This window comes from Schistocerca serialis, chromosome 2 (assembly GCF_023864345.2).
Source record: "Schistocerca serialis cubense isolate TAMUIC-IGC-003099 chromosome 2, iqSchSeri2.2, whole genome shotgun sequence".
Classification (NCBI taxonomy): Eukaryota; Metazoa; Arthropoda; class Insecta; order Orthoptera; family Acrididae; genus Schistocerca; species Schistocerca serialis.
In genome coordinates this window covers 1,137,084,804-1,137,110,005 of record NC_064639.1, presented here as the reverse complement: position 1 = coordinate 1,137,110,005, position 25,202 = coordinate 1,137,084,804, and the positions used below count along the sequence as shown (strand labels likewise).

The window sequence follows — 25,202 nt, the reverse complement described above, 5'->3', positions numbered from 1 at the left end:
ACGGGATACATGCGGACGTGCATTGTCCTGTTGGAACAGCAAGTTCCCTTGCCGGTCTAGGAATGGTAGAACGATGGGTTCGATGACGGTTTGGATGTACCGTGCACTATTCAGTGTCCCCTCGACGATCACCAGTGGTGTACGGCCAGTGTAGGAGATCGCTCCCCACACCATGATGCCGGGTGTTGGCCCTGTGTGCCTCGGTCGTTTGCAGTCCTGATTGTGGCGCTCACCTGCACGGCGCCAAACACGCATACGACCATCACTGGCACCAAGGCAGAAGCGACTCTCATCGCTGAAGACGACACGTCTCCATTCGTCCCTCCATTCACGCCTGTCGCGACACCACTGGAGGCGGGCTGCACGATGTTGGGGCGTGAGCGGAAGACGGCATAACGGTGTGCGGGACCGTAGCCCAGCTTCATGGAGACGGTTGCGAATGGTCCTCGCCGATACCCCAGGAGCAACAGTGTCCCTAATTTGCTGGGAAGTGGCGGTGCGGTCCCCTACGGCACTGCGTAGGATCCTACGGTCTTGGCGTGCATCCGTGCGTCGCTGCGGTCCGGTCCCAGGTCGACGGGCACGTGCACCTTCCGCCGACCACTGGCGACAATATCGATGTACTGTGGAGACCTCACGCCCCACGTGTTGAGCAATTCGGCGGTACGTCCACCCGGCCTCCCGCATGCCCACTATACACCCTCGCTCAAAGTCCGTCAACTGCACATACGGTTCACGTCCACGCTGTCGCGGCATGCTACCAGTGTTAAAGACTGCGATGGAGCTCCGTATGCCACGGCAAACTGGCTGACACTGACGGCGGCGGTGCACAAATGCTGCGCAGCTAGCGCCATTCGACGGCCAACACCGCGGTTCCTGGTGTGTCCGCTGTGCCGTGCGTGTGATCATTGCTTGTACAGCCCTCTCGCAGTGTCCGGAGCAAGTATGGTGGGTCTGACACACCGGTGTCAATGTGTTCTTTTTCCGTTTCCAGGAGTGTATGTATAAATGAGCATAAATAATTCATCTGCTAACTATTATCTAGTGTATGCACACGACGTTGACAACCACAAATTCCGAGGACTATTGGTATGGGGTTAGAAATCTGTATGGCTCTAGGAGAAATTACTTTATACTTTTTAGTCCAGCTTTTTACATATTTGCCCATATCCGCTTACGTCACGTATACTGCACACATCTCCTCCCCTCCCTCTTACTCTGCCCATCTCCTCTTCTCTCCCCTCTCTGCTCAGTCATGCCCTTCCACTCACACATTCCAATACTACCTACACCACACACTGCTCTTGCAGGCAGCTGAAATGTAAGCCGTTCTTAAACTTTTTCACGCTCTCCCTCACACCTACCGAGCAGACTGACGAAAAAGCAAGTTGTTATTACGAAGGCCATTCGGAAAGTGAGGCATGATCGGTCGCGAAATAGAAACCACTGTGAAAATCCGACGAGGCTTTTCACAGACGTCTTGGGCAGTGTCTCTAGTATGCCCGTCGATCGCATCAAGATGCTCTTTTCAGTTGTGAGCGCACTGTAAGCTAGTAAAGCTGCCTAGAACAACAATGTCTGCCGCCAAGTTGGAGGTCCCGCTGAGAGGCTTCGCCTTAATGAATGCAGCCCACCTAACACAACTGCCACGCACTTCCTTCTTCATGGCAATTCTCAGCCGCACTCTGCAGGGGCAGTGAAGACAATCCTGCAGCCTTTTCGATGGGAAGTGCTGGATCGCCCACAACACAGCCCTAGTTGGCTCGTCCTGAGTATCATCTCTGTTCACATGAAACGCTGAATATGAAGACAGCACTTAGTCGCCGGCTGCGTACTATAGAGCAGTGTAGAGAATTATCGGAAAGCACAGGCGGCTGCCTTCTATGACGATGGTCTTGGAAATTTGGTATAACGCTCGGACAAATGCTCTAAGTCGGAGCAGCGGTAGAGAAGAACCTGGAAGGTGTAGCTAAATGTGCAAAGAAAACAGTTTTGATTTTCACTGTGGTTTCCATTTCGCTACCGATCGTGCCTTACTTTCTGAACAATCCTCGTACATTGTCATCCAGTCCTGAGCTGTGTTTACAGTTTCACATATGTAGCTCATAGGGAAGTTAATTTAAATCAATTGCAAAATTTTTACCCAACAGACAGATGGGCAAGAAAGCGATCTAATAAAAACATATTTAAATGTTTTAATACAACAATAATATTATGTAGTTATTATTTTTAAAATCTTAAACATTTTTGGCTCGTTCCAAGTGAGAGGGATCAGAACGCCATATTAGCGGGAGGTGCAGTAACAAACTGTGACCCCTACCCTAACAAACCAAACCCTAGTTTCGCGCCGAGGCCCAGGAAGTGAATAGCAGACTGCGAAGTTTTCTATAACTTATTGTAATCTTAAATGGCGCAATAACTTTTAAATTGTTTATAGTGCTCGGGTAGCATCGGTAAACATGACTAAAAATTACTATAATTTTCTATTTAGATGTAGAACCATTTTAACTGAAACCTAATAAAGGTTATTTTATAATTCTGTTCTACTCATGTATTTTCTTCTTAATAATTAGTTTGTCCTTGTGGCTGGTTTATGTGTTCGTACATGTTCTGTTGTGACCGATCTTGTCGCATTATAAAGATCCCTGCATTTCACCAATATAACGAATGAGCTCTGAATATTCTAGGGTGAAGAGCCCGAGGATCTTTGAATGACTTGGAGGTTGATAGCCCTTGTTTCAGAAAATTTTGAATATAAATTAAGGCTTGCAACTTTAATATAAATTCTATAGAGAGAGCCAAACTGCAGTCTGAGAGTGTGTGTTTAGTGAGACCATTGATTACGGTGTTAATTACAGGTAGCGGGAAATAAATAGCTAGGATACAACATTGTTGATGATAATAGATCTTCATTCAAGGTAGTATTCATCTCTGTTTCTGATAGAACAGGTTTCATATACGCTCTGTTACGGAATCTTAAATGAGACAGATGGATTAAAATAATAATAATAATAATAATAAGAGGAGGAGAAAACGACGATAAATCAGGTTCGCTATACTGAAATTCGTGTAAACATTTACTACACACTATCACAGTCTGCCGATTATTGGCAAGGAACAGTCAGTTAGCTGGGAGCGTGTATACTCATAAACGCCATTTAGCGTGTTCGGTAATTTTTGTTACACGTCTCTAATACAGTAGATTTTCTTATCCTTCAAATTGTTTATCATTCCAATGAATAAACAAAATAGCCAAAAACTGTCAGATACTCAATTCAGCATGACAGAGAGCGTGTCGAAGTGGAGGAAACGATCCTTGGCTCGTTACAATGCAGGCCGTTATTTTCCACACAATCTCATCACATCCCCTGACACCTTGTCGTGCTGGTTAACTGTGATAGGTTAGAAAACACACCCACGATGGACAATCCCCATCGTGTCTGCATGGCAAACTAACGTTGTTTACACGTTCGTCCTGACCCATATTGCTTCGTAAGTGCGTGGTGATGAAGCTGTCATCCATTAACACTATTAGGGTTCTGCGTCATATCAGTAATTGTGTCAATGAAACATCGTCTCGTCGTCTGTTACGACTTCTGACGTGAACTTAATGTCAGCGCTTTGTGCTACAGTGTCTACAATGAATAGTCGGCGAATTTGTGGACCAGAATTTGTATGTTAAATGCCTTGCAGGCTATATTAATCAGACTTTTCGCAGACGTTGCAGTTATATTCATTATAATGAAATACTGTATGAAAAAAGTTGCTCAGATATTCCGTCAGGTCTCCGTATGATTCAAAGTGGTGCAAAGATTGGCAACTTGCTGTAATTGTTCAGAATTTAAAATTTTGCACTTTACAAAACGAAAAAAAACTTAGTATCCTTTGGCCGCAATATCACTAAGTCACAGATGGAATCGGTCAACTCATACAAATAAAGCAATTTGACTTGATATGGAATGGAACGATCGCATAGGCACAGTTGGAGGTAAAGTAGGTGGCAGATTTCGTTTCATTGGTTAGAATACTTTGGAAATGCGGCCAGTCTACAAAATAGGTTGCTTACAAAACACCCATCCTAGAATACTGCTCAAGTGAGTGGGACCCATACCGAATAGGCTAACAGGTGAAACTGAACAAATACAAAGAAGGGTAGCAAGAATGGGTACAGGTTTAACCCATTAGTTCGCAGCGTTGCATTAATGGAACACGCTACACGACTGGATTTTTATTGATTTTCTGCACAACGACGATCTTCTATAATCTTTTTATGCATATTTAAGGATTGCTAGCCATCGTTAGTAGTTGTGAGAAGCAGTCCACTACTGGGAAAAATTGGTAATTGATTTTAAATATTTTTTTCTATCGCCTGAATCTAATCACACCATGGATTTACAGTAAGTATGTCAATCAAATATGTTAATCATTACGGTTACAGAACTGTAATTAGTTCCTTATTAATCACATGTCATTTATTGAAAGGAGAACTTTTCAGAGAGAGGGCAAGGTTTTGGGGGCACTGGGACTCTGAGAGAAAAACGTGTCCCCCGAAATTGCACCCTCCCAAAGAAGAAGGAAATAAAAAAAGATCAAAGAAATTCATCCAGTCCATATGTGGCATAACAGCAAACCAGTCCTTAACAGTATTGGTTAAAAACAGTCTTGGTTGCAATTTTAGTTTTTTTATTTTTCAACGACGCGTTTCACCTTATTTAGGCATCTTCAGCTTATCTTTTCTAGATGGACGCGAGAGGCACCAAGATCCGCATAACGCGTTCCCGTTCACAGGAGCGAGTAACAGTAACATGGGGGCTCAGGTAGTAAAAGAAGTACTATTCATTTTTCCACAGAAAAGAAAAATGATGTGGTGCTTCCGTTGTTTCAGCAGCATCAAATACAACTTGCTTGAACCCAGTAACTAATGTTCAAAGATATTCTCAGTGGACAAGAAAACACAATGAATTTTCTCGACCTTCGATACTGACAGAACGCAACAAGCATTCGGGTGGATCTGATCGAGTGGATCAAAATGTGAATCAGTACAGAATAAATATCCATAATAGAAAACGGTACTGGATTCTGTTCAGGAGGAGATTCGTTATCATTGTATACAGTGCCTGGATATTCTATAGCAAAAAATGAAAATTTTTAAAGAGAAATTTTTTAAAGAGAAATTATACAGGTGTGCTTGAGGAGGACGAACACTGGACTAAAGAACTGTAGCAGATGAATTCCTCATCGATGAACTGAACCATCTGACTGTGAAAATACAACTCAGAAGAAGACAATGTGTTGGAACAATCTGTTTGACATCAGCAGGTACTCCAGTACAACAAATGTAATGTGGGACTATGTGTTCAATGGTATGCTGCTTATCTTGTTATTTTCGTTTTTGATTTGTAATGTGTACTCATGTTTAGTTTATTTCATTCAGTACAAAATGTGTAACTTTTCCATATAAATTTATATTTTGCTCTCAGTAGCGCTCAGCGTTACTTAGATGACACTGTAAAGAATGGTAATAAATGCCTTTTCACTTTAAATGCCAATTTCTTAATGCAACAAACAAGGTAAATTGGGTACTAATGAGTTAAAAACTAATTTTAAGCAATGACTCTAAGACAATACTACAAACACTTGCGTATCATTCCTGTAGAGCTCAGGAAAGAAGAGTAGACTAATTAAAGAACACACAGAGACATTAAGCAATCATTGTTCACGTGTTCCATATGTTAATGGAATGAGAAAAAGACCTAATAACAGGTACAATGGAAAGTGTCCCCTGCCATACATTTCACAGCAGTTTTCAGAGTTTGGATGTATATGTAGATTTAGCAGTAAAAAAAAAAAATAATGGACGGGAATTCTCAAATTAGTTTCAAAACAGAGCCGCACTGATCCGTAATTACTAGAAACACATAATGGAAATTACCACAGCTATCAGACACAGCAGTGATACCATCGAGCAATTTTTTTTCCCAAATTTTATTCGTTACTACCTTACATCTGTAGTCTAGGAAAGTGTTCTGTGAGGCCCTCGTTATGGTACTAGCGTTTACAAAAGACTACACAAAATGATTCAGCTGCCCTTACCCATCTGTTTGCCTTCAAATACCACACACAAAATTTTCATATGCTCTCGCACACAACGTGCGTACTATTAGTCCTACTGAAAAAATGAACAGGACCATTTTACAGGAAATTTCATGTAGTTAAATTTTGTACTAGGATACGTTTTTGCTAGAGACCGTAGTTCTCGAGTTACTCGAGAAAAACGTTCGAAAGTAAGCTTCAAACGCGTTTTTATTTTGAATAATTCGAAAACTGTGGCCTCCAGAGAAAACGGATCCCAGTATAAAATTTAACTACGTTTAAACGTCTTACAAAAAGGTCCTCTTCATTTTTTCTGTGGAACTTCTAGTCTGTGCATAGTGAGTGAGAGAATATGAAAATTTCATATGTGGTATTTGAAGGCATTGCGGTTTACACAAAACCCGTCGGTAGGGGCAGCTGTATTACCGTGTATGTTGTTGTTGTGGTCTTCAGTCCAGAGACTGGTTTGCTGCAGCTCTCCATGCTACTCTATCCTGTGCAAGCTTCTTCATCTCCCAGTACCTACTGCAACCTACATCCTTCTGAATCTGCTTAGTGTATTCATCTCTTGGTCTCCCTCTATGATTTTTACCCTCCACGCTGCCCTCCAGTACTAAGTTCGTGATCCCTTGGTGCCTCAGAACATGTCCTACCAACCGATCCCTTCTTCTAGTCAAGTTGTGCCACAAACTCCTCTTCTCCCCAAATCTATTCAATACCTCCTCATTAGCTATGTGATCTACCCATCTAATCTTCAGCACTCTTCTGTAACACCACATTTCGAAAGCTTCTATTCTCTTCTTGTCTAAACTATTTATCGTCCATGTTTCACTTCCACACACGGCTACACTCCATAAAAATACTTTAAGAAACGATTTCCTGACACTTAAACCTATACTCGATGTTAACAAATTTTTCTTCTTCAGAAACGCTTTCCTTGCCATTGCCAGTCTACATTTTATATCCTCTCTACTTCGACCATCATCAGTTATTTTGCTCCCCAAATAGCAAAACTCCTTTACTACTTTATGTGTCTCATTTCCTAATCTAATTCCCTCAGCATCACCCGACTTAATTCGGCTACATTCCATTATCCTCGTTTTGCTTTTGTTGATGTTCATCTTATACCCTCCTTTCAAGACACTGTCCATTCCGTTCAACTGCACTTCCAAGTCCTTTGCTGTCTCTGACAGAATTACAATGTCATCGGCGAACCTCAAAGTTTTTATTTCTTCTTCATGGATTGTAATACCTATTCCGAACTTTTCTTTTGTTTCCTTTACTGCTTGCTCAATATACAGATTGAATAGCATCGGGGAGAGGCTACAACCCTGCCTCACTCCCTTCCCAACCACTGCTTCCCTTTCATGTCCCTCGACTCGTATAACTGCCATCTGCTTTCTGTACAAATTGTAAATAGCCTTTCGCTGTCTGTATTTTATCCCTGTCACCTTGAGAATTTGAAAGAGAGTATTCCAGTCAACATTGTCAAAAGCTTTCTCTAAGTCTACAAATGCTAGAAACGTTGGTTTGCCTTTCCTTAATCTTTCTTCTAAGATAAGTCGTAGGGTCAGTATTGCCTCACGTGTTGCAACATTTCTACGGAATACAAACCGATCTTCCCCGAGGTCGGCTTCTACCAGTTTTTCCATTCGTCTGTAAAGAATTCGAGTTAGTATTTTGCAGCCGTGACCTATTAAACTGATATTTCGGTAATTTTCACATCTGTCAACACCTGCTTTCTTTGGGATTGGAATTATTATATTCTTCGTGAAGTCTGAGGGAATTTCGCCTGTCTCATACATCTTGCTCACCAGATGGTAGAGTTTTGTCAGGACTGGCTCTCCCAAGGCTATCAGTAGTTGTAATGGAATGTTGTCTACTGCCTTACCGAGTATTGTAACAATTATTTGGCAGTTCCTGTGCTGGAAAGAAAGCAGAGGAATAAGCGTTAACTGGCAGGTGGTGGAAGCTACAAGCTGAGAGGACTCACACTGGTTTCCTTCCTGTGCCCCGAAAGCCACCAGCATCTTTGCGAGTTGTCGGTTGTTGTTGAGCACCGCCACGTCGAGGGGCGACAGACCGTCGCTGTTGACACTGCAACAGAAAGGTACCATGTCGACATCCAAACTTCGCAGCTCACAACGCATTAGGCACGATTAATCTGGTTCGTATCGTCGCTATCAGACGGGACGAGGGCCATTCTAAAAGTAAATAACATTTTGATCTGACAATGTTCATGATGAAAAACGATCAGGTCGACTTTCAGAAGTGACTGACGAAATCGAATGAATGAGTGAGGATAAAATTCAGCAACTATTGATGGACTAAACTTAGGATTTACCGAAATTTAGCGATCACTTCTTCATCAAACTGTTTGTGGTCATTTGGGCCAGGTGGATTTCTCGACTTTTGACAGCTGCACATTTTTCATATGATACGAAAAGGACGGTGAGGAGTTTTTGAACCACATAGTTACTGCTGAGGAAATCTATGATTCGCATATAAGCCCAAGACCAAAGCAGCAGTCAGTGGGACGGGATCGTTCACGATCTCCCATAAAATCAAAAACAGCCAAACACATTCTGGGCACAAAAAAGATTATGGCCAAAGTGTTTTGGAGTCGAAAGGAAGTTCTAGTCATCGACTTGATGCCTAGCGGAGAGGCCGTAATTTCAGCGGGCTACACAGCTTATCAGAGCAAACGGCGTGGCTTGTCGTCAAGTGGCATTGCATTACTTCACAACCACGCTCGCCCACATTCTGCGAAAGATTTGCTTCGGCAGTCGAAATGGGTAGTTTTTTGAACATGCGCCTTACAGCCTGGATTTAGCTCCGAATGATTACCATCTCTTCCCAATTAATGATTAATGACTGGTTATAGAACTCGGTAGTAGCTGAATAAGCAGCAGGCATAGGACTGCTTGTGGAACGTTACGATAAATGTTTAAATTTGGACAGTGACTACGCAGACTAACAGCTAGGATATCAAAAACATGTTGTAAAATAAGTCTTCCTTCATTGTCTTGAACAAATATGTCTGGAGGAACATAGGTTCTTTACTGTTATAGTGACCCTGGTAATTTGGAGTAATTATGATGCCACACTTTACCGCGTTTCGATGTCATACAAGATTAAGAATCTCTTACGTACTATATCACAATGAAAAGAATAATTCTAGCTTTATAGATAAAAATAACTAAAATATTTTCTATTTCACAAGGCATACTAAAAGCCAATTATGTTCGTGTAAATTATATCTATAGCACGATGTCAAACAGGTGGCAACACGGGCAGTAAAATTTACTGCAGTGTATACGGCGTTATCTGAAATGTTTTCATAATTGTTCTTTTTGGTTTTCACCTTATATGAAGTTATTGAACATGCTCTCCTGTAAGCACTTGTGGATATTACTGGCATGTAGAATTCGTACTAGATACTTTGTAACTTTTGTGGTACTTTCATTACTTATGAAGTGTATTTTTTTAACTTTTGTATTATATCTCAAAACGGCCGAAAATATATTATCTCACTAATTTATCCATTAGCAGATGCTAGACATATCGATTTCTGAGTTAGTATGTGAGCAACATCATCGAGATTAATCAAGACTCCAAAATTACCAGTCTCAGTCAACACTCACACGTTTTACTAAATGATGGAAGCAGAAAACATAACACTATAACATTTGGCGGGGAACAATGAGGAAATTGGCGTATCCGAATGGGTGAAACACTAAATAAATCACAAAAACTTTACAGAAATCCGTTTCGGTATGTTGTACTCACACACTGTGAAGGCGCATTGCGGCTTACCTCAGAATCAGTGGCACGAACTTAAAACAGGAATGCCTATTCCGGCACTAACTGAAATACACTAGTACTCACTTTCGCACAAAAGAAAAACTGTCAGACTTCGGCTGTTTTCGTGCCAATCGACTGGTTCGCTGAGCAGCCTATGCCGTTAACGGTCGATGGTGTATCAACGTCGATTTTTAGGGAAGCTGTTTTAGCAGTCTGTAGACAATATTGTGGTACAATTTCATAATACTGCACAGCGGTCTTGCGTGAACACTGCAAAACCTCTCGATGCAGTTAACTTACGGAACTGAAGTTTTTTTTTTTTTATATACAAGAGCAGTGAACGGTCTCTGTGGAGCAATAAGAGGTTCACACGCTGAGGCGTAACACTTCATATTGCACCTCTGTTAAGTAAGTTTAGCAACAGCTTCATACATGAGTCATGTTTCGCATGACAGATGCGCTCGGATCCAATGACTAGCTGCACGCAGTTTCGGTTGTGGCCAAAAGGTGTCAGTATCTTACGGACTATGAAATTATCAAGCAGTGAAAACTGTGTATTTGGGAAACAAAACTGTATTTATTGCGATTATTACCACTTTCATAAGTTACTGTTGATTTAATTTGTTTATTAGTGTGAATGATGGTATGAATGGAAAGTAATATGATAAATGAATGTTGTTGTGTCTACTGACTGATCGTACGTTAGCGTGTGAGCTGTGTACTGAGAATGAATCATACTCAGGGAGAATTGTGAAGTGCAACTAGCCACTTTATCGGACTGGGGAATCAAGAAACATTTTACGGTAACTATGTTACTTAAAGAGGGAGTTATTTTTAATTGTGGGTTTCATTTAGTAAATTGTTTATAAAAGCTTTTAAACGTGTGATTGCTCATAAGTAAAAGACGCGGGATTGCGCAGTTTAATTTTAATATCGGATTGGCTACGATGTGTATCAGCAACCTTTGCGAGTATTTTTTGGGCTTAAGAATTGCTTTGTGAAGTCTGAAGAGTTCAGTTCGGATCTCAGACGTGATCATGCCCGGGCATGGATATATGGAGCCCTGAATAGATATGAAAATTTTGCGGAATAGTAGTTAAAACAAGACCGTGAAGTTTCGCAAAGTGGACGCTAACGTGTGAAAATACTAACACACGAAACTCCGATTTTAATATGTAAGTTGTGAGTATTGTACAAGGCGCGACTGCCAACTGAACATTAGTAGTGGTCGAATAGTGTAATATTTGAGCGAGCATTCTGTCACAGACAATCCGTTTTATAATCCTTTCTGGTGTCACATTTGGTTCGATACCATAAGCTGGCTATTACGATTGAGTGTGACTGCTTGTGAATGACGAAACTGTAACTTAAGATTAGCTCGGGCTTGGCGGTATTTTGTATCAAACAATATAATGAAGTTTTTACTCGCAAACTGTCTTTCAGTTAATCGCACACCTAACCCGTTACTGAAAAATGTTTTGATGCGAAAGACGTGTGGATACGAAGAAATAACCTAAAGATGAGTGTAACTGTTTTCTGTCGGACGAGACACAAATAACTGCGCCTCTGCAACGCCCGCACCATGAGCTGTATGCATGAACCGCTTCTGATTCTGACTCGGTAGAAATCGGAAGTCTTCGGGCTTATAGACTAATTGCTTCCCCACATACGAGGGGCCTTTGAAATGTCCGTGCAAAAATAAAAACTGCTTACGTCTTTGGGGTAAACCTTTTTTATTTTTCGACATAGTCTCCTTATAGACTCATACACTTCGTCCAACGCTATTCTAATTTATTGATCCCTTCCGAATAATAGGAATTGTACAAGTCTGCAAAATGGCTATTAGTTGCTGCATTCACCTCCTCGTTTGAATAAAATCTTTGTCCCACCAGCCATTTCTTCAAATTGGGGAACAAATAGCAGTACGAGGGAGCCAAGTCTGGAGAATAGGAGGGATGTGAAACGAGTTGGAATCCTATTTCCAATAATTTTGCGACCACAACTGCTGAGCTGTGTGCTGGTGCATTGTCGTGACGAAGAAGGATTTTTTTGCAGTCCAGCTCGGTTTTCAAACGGTCCAATAACGATGAATAATGTTCTTGTTGTTGTTGCCTTCAGTCCTGGGACTGGTTTGATGCAGCTCTCCATACTACTCTATCCTCTGCAAGCTTCTTCATCTCCCAGTACTTACTACAGCCTACATCCTTCTGAATCTGCTTAGTGTATTCATCTCTTGGTCTCCCTCTACGATTTTTACCCTACAAACCGCCCTCCAATGCTAAATTTGTGATCCCTTGATGCCTCAGAACATGTCCTACCAATCTGTCCCTTCTTCTTGTCAAGTTGTGCCACAAACTCCTCTTCTCCCCAATTCTATTCAATACCTCCTCATTAGTTATGTGATCTACCCATCTAATCTTCAGCATTCTTCTGTAGCACCACATTTCGAAAGCTTCTATTCTCTTCCTGTCCAAAATCGTCCATCTTTCACTTCCATACATGGCTACACTCCATACGAATACTTTCAGAAACGACTTCCTGACACTTAAATCTATACTCGATGTTAACAAATTTCTCTTCTTCAGAAACGCTTTCCTTGCCATTGCCAGTCTACATTTTATATCTTCTCTATTTCGACCATCATCAGTTATTTTGTGCCCCAAATTTCAAAACTCCTTTACTAATTTAAGTGTCTCATTTTTCTAATCTAATACCCTCAGCATCACCCGAATTAATTCGACTACATTCCATTATCCTTGTTTTGCTTTTGTTGATGTTCATCTTATATCCTCCTTTCAAGACACTGTCCATTCCGTTCAACTGCTCTTCCAAGTCCTTTGCCGTCTCTGACAGAATTACAATGTCATCGGCGAACCTCAAAGTTTTTATTTCTTCTTCATGGATTGTAATACCTACTCCGAATTTTTCTTTTGTTTCCTTTACTGCTTGCTGAATATACATATCGAATAACATCGGGAACAGGCTACAACCCTGTCTCACTCCCTTCCCAACCGCTGCTTCCCTTTCATGCCCCTCGACTCTTATAACTGCCATCTGGTTTCTGTACAAATTGTAAATAGCCTTTCGCTCCCAGTGTTTTACCCCTGCCACTTTTAGAATTTGAAAGAGAGTATGAGAGAACGATGAATAATATGCACCTGTAATAGTTTTACCCTATTCCAGATAGTCGATGAGGATTATCCCTTGCGAATCCGAAAAGACAGTCGCCACAACCTTTCCTGCCGAAGGAATGGTCTTGGCCTTTTTTTGGTGCAGATTCTCCCTTGGTAACCCATTGTTTGGATTGTTGTTTGGCCTCAGGAGTATAGTAATGTATCCATGTTTCATCCACAGTGACGAAACGACGCTTAAAGCCCTGCGGATTCTTCCTGAGCAGCTGCAAACCCTCCTTGCAACACTTCACACGATTCCGTTTTTGGTCAAGCTTGAGCAATCGAGGAACCCATCTTGCGGATAGCTTTCTCATGTCCAAATGTTTATGCAAAATATTATGTACCCGTTCATTCGAGATGCGCACAGCACTAGCAATCTCATGCACCTTAAACTCTTCTGTCATCCGTCTCCATATTATGGAATTTATCAATGATTTTGGAGTCGTGACCTCCACAGTGCGTCCAGAACGTTCAGCATCATTTGTGCCCATATGGCCACTCCGAAAATTTTGAAACCACTTATAAACTGTTCTAATCGAAGGTGCAGAGTCACCGTAATGTTTATCAAGCTTCTCTTCAGTCTCCTGAGGCGTTTTGTCTTTCATTAAGTAATGTTTAATCACCACATGAAATTCTTTTTCGTCCATTTTTTGACTATCACTCGACTTCCTTGATTCACACGAATGCCAAACACAAAGAAAAAGACCGATATGGCTGAAACTTGGTGTGCGTTCCTTCCAAAGATGCTACTAACTAAACATGACATCGACACGCGCCATCTCTCGGACTTTGCACGGACTTTTCAAACGCCCCTCGTAGATCGTAACTTCTGAGGTCCAGCTATACGGGATCGAAAAGCAGCTGCTTTTCCATCGTTGACCATGAGCTCGCCGTTCCGGTAATGTACAATGCAGAGCGTTGTTATAGTTCGACAACTGCATTGCCGCAGTGGTCACACCGGCTCCAATCAGATCATCGATGTTCAGCGCTGTCGGGTTTGGTTACCGCTTGGATGGGTTACCGTCGGGCATGCCGAGCGCTCTTGGCAAGCGCGGTGCACTGAACCCTTGTAAGGCTACACGGGGAGCTACTTGATTGAGAAGCAACGGTTCCTGTCACGAAAACTGACAACGGCCGGGAGAGCGGGTGCTGACTGTCCAGTGAAGCGCATGGGCTGAGAATGGCAGTGTCGGCCTGTACCGTTGGGTCTTCCAGGCATCTTCGGTCGAAGTTTTGTTTTTTGCTTGTTTTGAGACAATTCAAAGTTGTATATGTTACAGCTGTGGCTCTGAAATACTTCACGGATTGAAAATAATATACCAGTAATTGTCGGATATAAATTTGAATTTTAGACCTGAGTGTGTTAATTCTAGTTTTTAGTGGTCAGTTTCGAGGGAGCAGAGGAAAGGGGGGCCCGGCTTTGTTCAGTTTGGATGTGTCAGGTTCACAAGAAATCTACTCTTTGTTTACAAAAATCTGGCAACTCTGTGATGTCTGCTAACAGCCAACGCCATGATAGCTTGTATTCATCATGTTTGAGGACCCACTGACTCACTCGATTGCCTTTCTTAGCTTCCTTTTTGAAGGTGGAGGGACTGCCAAGCCAGCACGCGAGCCCCCTCGAACTGAATCACTTCATCTTAGCCTGCCCCATCCTATTTACTGCATTGTCTAAGCCATATGTGACGTTCATCCTGTTTCCGTCGTATACTGGCAGTTCACCCTGTCTGTCCGATGGAAGCTAATCCGCATTCACAGCTGACATCATAAATTCTCGGCGCCTGCAGCCCATCGTAATTTTGATCGATTAAGCACTGTTACATTTATGTTGCTCTTAAAATTTACCGGTTAATCTATAGTCTAAAAACGGTTCAAATGGCTCAGAGCACTATGGGACTTAACATCTGAAGTCATCAGTCCCCTAGAACGTAGAACTACTTAAACCTAACATCGCACACATCCATGCCCGAGGCAGGATTCGAGCCTGCGACGTGTCGGTCGCGCGGTTCCAGACTAAAGCGCCTAGAACCGCTCGGCCACACCGGCCGGCTAATATATAGTCTACTCCTTCCTCCTAGCGCTTTCCTGCTTACTTTTCACTGTACACTACGTACGGAGTGTTTCAGTTGTTAGTGGCTTCAGAGAGCCGAATGCATCGATAAAAGTTCTGTGCTTACCTCCAGAGTGAAAATCACTAGTACTTTTTAACGTTTTCGGAAATTTTCAAACGTATCATGTACACCAACTCTTAGCGTTCGTTGCTTTCCCCTTTTGTAGGTCTGATGAAGACTAGACGTAATTCTTAGGTCATACAATTTTGTCCTCCTTGTAACTGTGTATACGCCTCATTTCCAATAGGACTGCCGGCCAGTGTGGCCACGTGGTTCTAGGCGCTTCAGTCTGGAACCGCGCGACCGCTACGGTCGCAGGATCGAATCCTGCCTCGGGCATGTATGTGTGTGATGTCCTTAGGTTAGTTAGGTTTAAGTAGTTCTACGTTCTAGGGGACTGAAGACCTCAGATGTTAAGTCCCATAGTGCTCAGAGCCATTTGAACCATTTGCACCAATAGGACTCACATTTCCCTCGCTGTCATTGAAACTTCAAATTTCGATTTTATGTATTGTCCCTTTGCAGCTATGTTTAGGCATTTTGAGATAAACAATGGGGGGAGTTTGCTAGGTGTTGTAGGATAAGTTTAAGAATAAACAAGTACGATTTAATATCGTATATATTATGATTTTTCAGGTTAAAAATGGTTCTGAGCACTATGGGACTTAACATCTGTGGTCATCAGTCCCCTAGAACTTAGAACTACTTAAACCTAACTAACCTAAGAACATCACACACATCCATGCCCGAGGCAGGATTCGAACCTGCGACCGTAGCAGTCGCGTGATTTTTCAGGTGCGATAATCACTGTGCAGTAGTACATGCTCACCGCGGGTATCCATTCTCCAAGGACTTTGAACGTATTGCTCTTTTGCAGTACTTCGTTGCGGAGCGAGATTCAGTCTGATGTTTCTCCCAATTCAGGAACACTACTCTGTTAACCGCAACTTATGCCTCCACTTAGGATGCAGTGTTGGCTAGGTGAGTTCATATACCGCTTTCTTTACACTCGAATGTTGAACGTAGAGTCGCACGTTAGTGGCCCTCATCCATTCCAAAATGACATCTAGTAACCCCAAACGAGATGATGCAGTGAAACTTCCTGACAGATTAAAACTGTGTGCCGGACCGAGACTCGAACTCGGGACCTTTGCCTTTCGCGGGCAAGTGCTCTACCAGCTGAGCTACCCAAGCACGACTCACGTCCCGTCCTCACAGCTTTACTTCTGCCAGTACCTCGTCTCCTACCTTCCAAACTTTACAGAAGCTCTCCTGCGAACCTTGCAGAACTAGCAGTCCTGAAAGGAAGGATATTGCGGAGACATGGCTTAGCCACAGCCTGGGGGATGTTTCCAGAAAGATTTTCACTCTGCAGCGGAGTGTGCGCTGATATGAAACTTCCTGGCAGATTAAAATTGTGTGCCGCACCGAGACTCGAACTCGGTCCGGCACACAGTTTTAATCTGTCAGGAAGTTTCATATCAGCGCACACTCCGCTGCAGAGTGAAAATCTCAATTTGGAGATGGTGCAGTGTTCGGCGGAATCATCGTTGAATCCCCTCCGAGTTGATTTAGGTTTACTGTTGCTCCCTTAATCACTTACGGTTAAGCCCGGTATACGTCCTTCAACATGTATATGCGCCACTACCTCAGTCATTCTGGTTAGATGTCTCTAATGATATCGGAGTTAACCTCTTATATGCTTTCCTACTCCATCTTTCACCGTATTTTAATAAACGAACGTGCTTAGGGAAACAGGCCATCATAGCATAAGGACAATGTTTCGGACATTTACAACGGTAGAAAGCTATGCAAGTTAGAGATCGCAGAGAACACCTGGTTGACCCATAGGTTACTCCAATATGAAGAGCATAACCCTTACTTCCAGACTGCTCACAAAAAGGTTTTGCACCACCGTCATGAATTGCATATCTTGGAAATTTTTCTTTTAATACTTTTTTGACCACAGGGAACACGTGGTGTAGGAATAGCGTCTTTGATTCATAATCAAAACGTCTTCGGTCCCGGGTTCGATCCCCGCCACTGCCTAAATTTTGATAAATAATCAGCATTGGCGGCCGAAGACTTCCGGCATAAGAAGTCAGCCTCATTCTGCCAACGGCCTTCTCAAAGAGGGCGGAGGAGCGGATAGAGGTTCAGGGCACTCTCTTGTCCTAGGGGTGGGAAATTGCCCCTAAAGGCGGAAGAATCAGCAATGATCAACGACATGAGGATGCAGAAGGCAATGGAAACCACTGCATTAAAGACACGTAACGTATATCCACAGGATATGTGGCCTGTAATTGAAGAAGTGTCATGATGATCTCTCCATTGGCAAAAGATTCCGGAATAGTCCCCCATTCGGATCTCTGGGAGGGGACTGCCAAGGGGGAGGTTACCATGAGAAAAAGATTGAATAATCTACGAAAGGATAACGTTCTACGAGTCGGGGCGTGGAATGTCAGAAGCTTGAACGTGGTAGGAAAACTAGAAAATCTGAAAAGGGAAATGCAAAGGCTCAATCTAGATATAGTAGGGGTCAGTGAAGTGAAGTGGAAGGAAGACAAGGATTTCTGGTCAGATGAGTATCGGGTAATATCAATAGCAGCAGAAAATGGTATAACAGGTGTAGGATTCGTTATGAATAGGAAGGTAGGGCAGAGGGTGTGTTACTGTGAACAGTTCAGTGACCGGGTTGCTCTAATCAGAATCGACAGCAGACCAACACCGACAACGATAGTTCAGGTATACATGCCGACGTCGCAAGCTGAAGATGAACAGACAGAGAAAGTGTATGGGGATACTGAAAGGGTAATGCAGTATGTAAAGGGGGACGAAAATCTAATAATCATGGGCGACTGGAATGCAGTTGTAGGGGAAGGAGTAGAAGAAAAGGTTACAGGAGAATATGGGCTTGGGACAAGGAATGAAAGAGGAGAAAGACTAATTGAGTTCTGTAACAAGTTTCAGCTAGTAATAGCGAATACCCTGTTCAAAAATCACAAGAGGAGGAGGTATACTTGGAAAAGGCCGGGAGATACGGGAAGATTTCAATTAGATTACACCATGGTCAGACAGAGATTCCGAAATCAGATACTGGATTGTAAGGCTATGGCAAAAAAGGCATTTCTGCCCAAGAGAAGTCTACTAATATCAAATACCGGCCTTAATTTGAGGAAGAAATTTCTGAGGATGTACGTCTGGAGTACAGCATTGTATGGTTGTGAAACATGGACTGTGGGAAAACCGGAACAGAAGAGAATCGAAGCATTTGAGATGTGGTGCTATAGACGAATGTTGAAAATTAGGTGGACTGATAAGGTAAGGAATGAGGAGGTTCTACGCAGAATCGGAGAGGAAAGGAATATGTGAAAAACACTGATAAGGAGAAGGGACAGGATGATAGGACATCTGCTACGACATGAGGGAATGACTTCCATGGTACTAGAGGGAGCTGTAGAGGGCAAAAACTGTAGAGGAAGACAAAGATTGGAATACGTCAAGCAAATAATTGAGGACGTAGGTTGCAAGTTCTACTCTCTCTGACATGAAGAGGTTAGCACAGGAAAGGAATTCGTGGCGGGCCGCATCAAACCAGTCAGTAGCCTGATGACCAAAAAAAAACCGCTACTTGCACATGTGACACGACGTTCATGTATCACTATGCCATAGTGTTTCATTTTTCTGCTTCTATTGCACGCGAGTACTGGGCGTGTTTGGTTGAGAGGAAATGTTTGGTTTTTTCTTGCTGGGAAGGTATGCTCCCGCTGTGGTTTCTAGTTCCTGATTGTCGCCAGAAAACGACCAGTGAGTTTTGTTACGAGTGGCGAGCATCCTCAGGGAGTTGAGCTGTTTCGTGTGAGTGGGACCGTGGGCCACTCCGTGCATTTGCTGGCTGGAGCTGACGCGCATCCTCGCTGAGGACACAGGCTGGCGTGCTGCCATTGCCGTCCCCGGAGGATAAGTGGACCGGAGATTTTTGCTTTTCCTGTACCGATCTCAAAAGTCGGGACGGAGGGAGCCGCCCAAGCCATTGAGTTCGTCATGAAGGTGGCGTCCAATCGGTGGGACATTGATACATTCCAATACCAACATTCTGTTTGTTAAGGTGCGTTTTGGGTACATATAGTGAGAAGTATCTGACGTGTTTCCCTGTTGTTGTTTTTTTTTGTGAAATAAACAATATTCTCGTTTGTTGCACTGGCAACAGCATAGAGTCGTTCCCTCCATGAGGCATGGGGAGCTTTCTTTGAAAGTTGAGGGCAGAGAAGAAGGTTTCTGGTCTATTCGTCTTTCGTCTCCCAGCCGCCATCTGATGTTGACCGGTGCACTCTAGCTGATTTTTCGGAAATGTGTACCAATTGAGATAGCATGATCCATATGAACCACACAGACTATGTTTGGCAGCATGATTTCAGAACAGCATCTCCTACCTATTGCCCAGCCCTGGTGTCAACATTTTGGCGGTGGGTTCGTCTTTCAGAACGGTAATGCACATGCCCACTACCTCGTGAACAGCTTCCTCCAGAAGGCACGAATCAGCCAAATTGAGAGGCCTACGGCATCAGCTGACACGAACCACACTGACTATGTTTAGGAGCATGGATCCACAGCGGCATCCGAGGAACACTCCTCATACGACGGATGATGTCAGGAGGGACACTGTTAAAGACTGGAACAACCTCTCGATCACATTTTCGACATTATTTATAGGTGAATCCAAGCACATTACAATGCATTGGATGAATCAACATGGTATTGAATTAACTTCTTGTGAACTGGGTCCTGGTGCCGGCAGAGGTTCGAGTTCTCCCCCGGGACTGGGTGTGTGTGTTCGTCCTTAGGATAATTTAGGTTAAGTAGTGTGTAAGATTAGGGACTGATGACCTTAGCAGTTAAGTCCCATAAGATTTCACACACATTTGAACATTTGAACTGGGTCCGTAGCCTGCATAAATTTCTAAACAGACATCATTTGACACTTGTGGTTGTCAATATTGTGTACGGGGTAGTCAAATGAAAACGAGACAGATGAAAAACGGTAGGTACACTGTTTATTATTTCAAAAATAATCGCCACAATTGTTAATACATTTTTCCCACTGCTAGAAGAGATGGTCGCCTTCATGGAAAAATGATAGCGGTTGCCAACGAAAACACAGTTCTACACAGGCGTTCACCTCTTCGTTCGAACCAAATCGGCAGCCACGACTGTATTCCTTCAGCGCTCCAAAAATGTGGAGAGATCGGAACCGTATGGAGGATGTATAACGGCTGCCCGGGGAAACTCCCGTAGCGTAGTCGAAAGAACCTTGGCAACACGTGGGCATGCATTTTGTTGCCAGGTTGCTTCGAGTACGCTGCAGAAGTCTCGCTGAGAAGCCCTTACACATCCTCCCCACAGTCCCGAGTGATTTTCATATTTTTGGAACTCTAAAGAAAGATTTCTGTGGCCGTCCATTTGCTTCGGACGAAGTGGTACAATCGTGGTCTGTAGACAACCGCAAACACTTTTCCATGAAGTCATTGACCTTCTCGTCTCAGAGGAATACATGTATTAACAGTTATGGCAAATACTTTTGATATAATAAGCAATTCATTTACTTTTTCCACCTGTCTCGTTTTCATTTAACTGCCTCTTATATTTTGCTATTGCAATCTCCGCGTTACGCCATTATCAAGCACAGTTAATTGGTATTTATGTCTTTTCTTGACATGGCACCAACTATTTAAGCTTGAGACCACCGCAAACTGCAACAGCAAAATAAAGCCTTTCAGTCGTAAGTGGAATATGGCGTCAATTCAGCGGTATCGCATGTTACCCAGCAGGATATCTTCGTTTCACAGATAATTATTGTTTTATTTTGGTTTTTATTTCACTATTAATTATTTTTCAGTTTCTGAAAGCTTATTCTTTCATTTCCTGTTCGCCTTGTAACTACGCCCACATTCGTTCACTGAAGTGCAGGTGGTGCGAAATATTTTTTGACCATTTTATATGGACAGTGCTCTTAGCCCTAGGAATAAAAGGGATTCTGGGCAGAAGTTTCATCTAATATTTTGACTGACAATGTTGCTCTCAAACAACATTGATTACCAATACCCATCGTAAGAGCACCAAGAGTCCTAATGCATTTCGACTGATAGAGAGATATGCATTTGGAAGCACCTATCTTTATAGCAGGAGAGCTCTTGGCATTCTTTATTGCGAATGAGGGAATATTTTCAAACAGTCTTCGTCAATTCAGTTTTGTAAAACATATGTAGGTACGTTTACTGAAAAGAAAGTAATATGTTTGGCACTGTAAGAACCTAATTACTAATTGGCACCATCCTATATATTTTTAAATAAATGGAAACATATATAGTTAGTTACATTCGGGAAGGTCCGTTTATTCGATGAAAACCAGTTAATAATTTTTTTCTCAAAATTTTATAGCAGTGCCAAATAAAGGGTTTGTACGGGACCTAGCTCTATCTTCGTTTAAACGACAGAAATGCAGAGTGGGCACCATCCATTCCTCTTGTTAGCAGTAAAAGTTGTATGTTGTCATAAAAAAGAAATTTGGTCGGTGTTATCTCAAGTATTATTCATTGGCACTGATCGCTCGAACTTAAAAAGCGTCTTCTGACTTCCTGTTTTCCTATTTTCTATGGTCTGCGCCAGCGCTGCCTTCCTCATCGTAAATTTAAATCGTTCAGTGCCAGAATCCCAGTTTGCAGAAGAAGAATATGGAGTGGAAGAAAGGAAAGTTCGTGTTCTCTCAATAGCTAGCGGTATGCTCGCTGAAATATCGACCGTATTTGACAATTCTGCCCCGTTTCAGTCTTGTGAGATTCTCTCAAACATGGGATTTAATTGTGAATGTTATCCAGACGGCGGATTTTATTTAGAGCTTACGGTTTTCGTTCACATGTGACTCCTACTTTTCTCATAGGAGCTGATGTATTGCCGTCGTAGCTTTTTAATTTCCACAACTCTTATCTTGGGAACCGCCAATTTCTTCTTCCCGTCCTCTTACAGCTAAGGTTTACAAATTTACGTTTCGTTTCAATTATACCAATAATTGTCACTTTTTTTTTCATGAAACTTTTGAACATCTTCAGTTTATATCAGCTCATGAATTTTTTTCTAAAATTAATTCAACAACGTCATTATGCTAAACACGAAAACATTATTATCTTTTTTTACGAAGTATGAGCTTTATAAACTAACAATAACGCTAGCTTCAGTTTTCTAAGTAGCTCTTCGGATTCTCGAAATCCGACAAGACGGAACAGCATTGTAATGCAAGCATAATAAGTTATTATTCAATATAATAAATAAGAAGAAATATTAAAACTTGCCAAGTGATGTTAATAAAATACATACTACGGAAAACACACCAAAATATGGCGGAGAATTGCAAAGTCTCACCTGTTCACGTCTACGTCCGTCGATTCTAGGATGGTTCTTGCCCTGTCGATGTGTCCATGCTCCACGGCAGCAAACAAGGCTGAAAAATAGGAAGGTCTTGTAATATTTGGCATATCAAGGAAGCATAATTTAACGGACTACACATTTCCTGTAATACATTAATACCAAAAGATATTCAGACAATACATTCAAAAGACACTGTTCAGAAGTAAGCAAAATGATCAAACAATACAATAGAAAAACTATGGACTTGCGTAAATGGGTTATAACAGAAGATCAAGAGCTTCAACTATAAAAATATTATATTCAGATAGATTTACAATCAGTTCAGATGTGTTTTCTAAACTTTACTTTAAAAATATGCGGCACTAAAGGTTATGCCTCAGTAATTAGCAAAGTCAGGGCGACAGTCATCGAATTTAGGTTTTCCGCGTTTTTCCTACATTGTTTAAGGCAAATGCTGGGATGTTTCTCTAGAAATTGACACGCCCAATTTCCCGTGCTCCGTCTCTAAGACGCGCGTTGTCGACAGGACATCAAACCTCAATCGTCCTTCTAAGGAATTGGTTCTCACTGACTCCATGGTTAAGTGAAGAATGCAGAGGAAACAAGTACACAACCAGGACATACTGGGAATCATGAAGTGCGCCAAAACTTGATTCGATTAGTTGATAATAGTTTCATATACCTTTCTGGAGCAAAGTTTAGAAACGTCATTCCAGCCATACGACAAGCTTAGTCCGCTCAAATGCTACCGGACGGCGAAAGTGCACTGCACAATTGTCGTTCACCTAAACAGCAGTAAAGCGACACGTGTTTGGTAAACAAGCAGTCAGATAGGTTAGAGACGCCACAGGGAACGGAGTGATAAACAGGATTAGGAAATAGCGCAATAACTCTGATTTATGTCCGATGTGGGTACCTCCATCCCTCCGTACTGAGTCAATACGAACGATCATTCGTCAACACCTACAGTCGCTTGAAATCGTAGAACATACATAAGAAGCATATTCTACTGTTGTGATTACAGCCAAAAATCTTGTCTGCCAGCAGTGGTGTAATGGCGCACTTCATGCACTTATCACAAACAGATACAAAAGCCTCACGCACAAATTTTCAGCTCGATTCCTCTGTTTTGTAGATGTTGTTTTCCTATTGCGACGATGTCTGCAGAACTATGTTATAAGGCGAGAAAAGAGCCACACACCCAGCGAATCGAGGTTAACTGTCATTATAGTTTCATGTGGTTCCCCAAACTAAAACAACCAGGCTAAGATCGTTGGCACTGCCTTCTGTGTTCAGTTACACGGTCCATTCACATTCCTAATGGAATCCAATCTCTCTGAAATTAACGTGACCGCTGGCTATACTCGACGTCAACGTGTAACAACCACTCACAGACGGCAGATGGCAGCACTAGCAGCGGGTGGTATATAAAGCGTGTCGAGCGGAGGCGGAAAAAGTGCAGTCGCCGTCGTAATGAGGAAACGGCGCGGTTTATCTGACACCCAAAATGCATTACGTTGGCTTTCGGGACAAGGATGGAAGCAGTGACGAAACGGATAAGTCTGTAAACTGTTTTCGTGCCGCCGTGCTTAAATTAAATCGTGAATGGCGAAATGGCGCTATTCAAAACCCGTGCCGAGGAAACCATCATGGGCCATAGGTGACAGGGATGGCGACGGCTGCGGAGATGTGTACGGGCGAATAGAGGTGCAATTGTTTAGCAAGTGACCGCCCAGATGAACCGAGGGGCTTCCAACAGTGTGTCTTTAACAACCGTGCAGCGAACGTTGCTGCGTGTAGGTCTTAGCAGGCGCCTGATTCGTGCACCCATTCTGACTGCTGTTCATCTCGCGACGAAGGCTGGAATTAGCACGCCAGTACCGCGATTGGGACGTCCACTGAGTGGCCACAGGTGGCCTTCTCAAATGAACGAGTTTTTATGCTCCATCAGCGTCAAACGTCTGACAGCAAACACTCTGCGACATTCGTCGGAAGGGTCCAGACTGGAGAAGGGAGCGTTATGGTCTGAGGAATGTTTTCGTTGGCATTCATTGTGTGATCGTGTCATTTTTGAAGGCACAATGGACCAACACAAGGTTGCATCAATCCTTGGGGACCATGTCCATCGCTACATGCAATATGTTTTTCCTCAGCACAATGGTATCTAGCAGCAGGACAATGCAACGTGGCACACAGGTGGCAGTGTATGTGAGTGGTTCGAAGAGCACCACAATGAGTTTGTGGTGCTGCCCGAGTCACCAACTCCCCGATTTAAAGCCAATCGAGATTCTGTGGAATCACCTCGATTGGTCCGGTCACTGCACTGGAGTTGGCATAGTTCCACTTTCCCACTGGCCCACTGGTACCTTTCGGAACCTCCCTGACTTTCTTCCTGCATCTCTCGCAGCAGGCTGCGCTGCAACACGGTGTTATTCAGGTTTTCGACAGGTGGCCATATTAACGTGGCAACGGCCTTGCCGCAGTGGATACACCGGTTCCCGTCGGATCACCGCACTTAAGCGCTGTCGGGCGTGACCGGCACATGGACGGGTGACCATCTGGGCCGCCAAGCGCTGTTGCCATTTTTCGGGGTGCACTC

The 25,202-nt window shown here is 42.9% G+C and overlaps 1 protein-coding gene across 4 annotated transcripts in view; it reads right to left on the bottom strand.

The window, feature by feature from the left end:
- Positions 1–25,202, bottom strand: part of LOC126458600 (ankyrin repeat and fibronectin type-III domain-containing protein 1) — a 688,593-nt gene that overhangs the window by 148,112 nt on the left and 515,279 nt on the right. For all 4 annotated transcript variants that reach the window (XM_050095753.1, XM_050095754.1, XM_050095755.1 and 1 more), the window contains 2 exons: positions 22,598–22,676; positions 8,087–8,190 (listed from right to left, as the gene is read on the bottom strand). In XM_050095753.1, the coding sequence (XP_049951710.1) occupies positions 8,087–8,190; positions 22,598–22,676 (183 nt within the window). The remainder of the gene's footprint in view (positions 1–8,086; positions 8,191–22,597; positions 22,677–25,202) is intronic.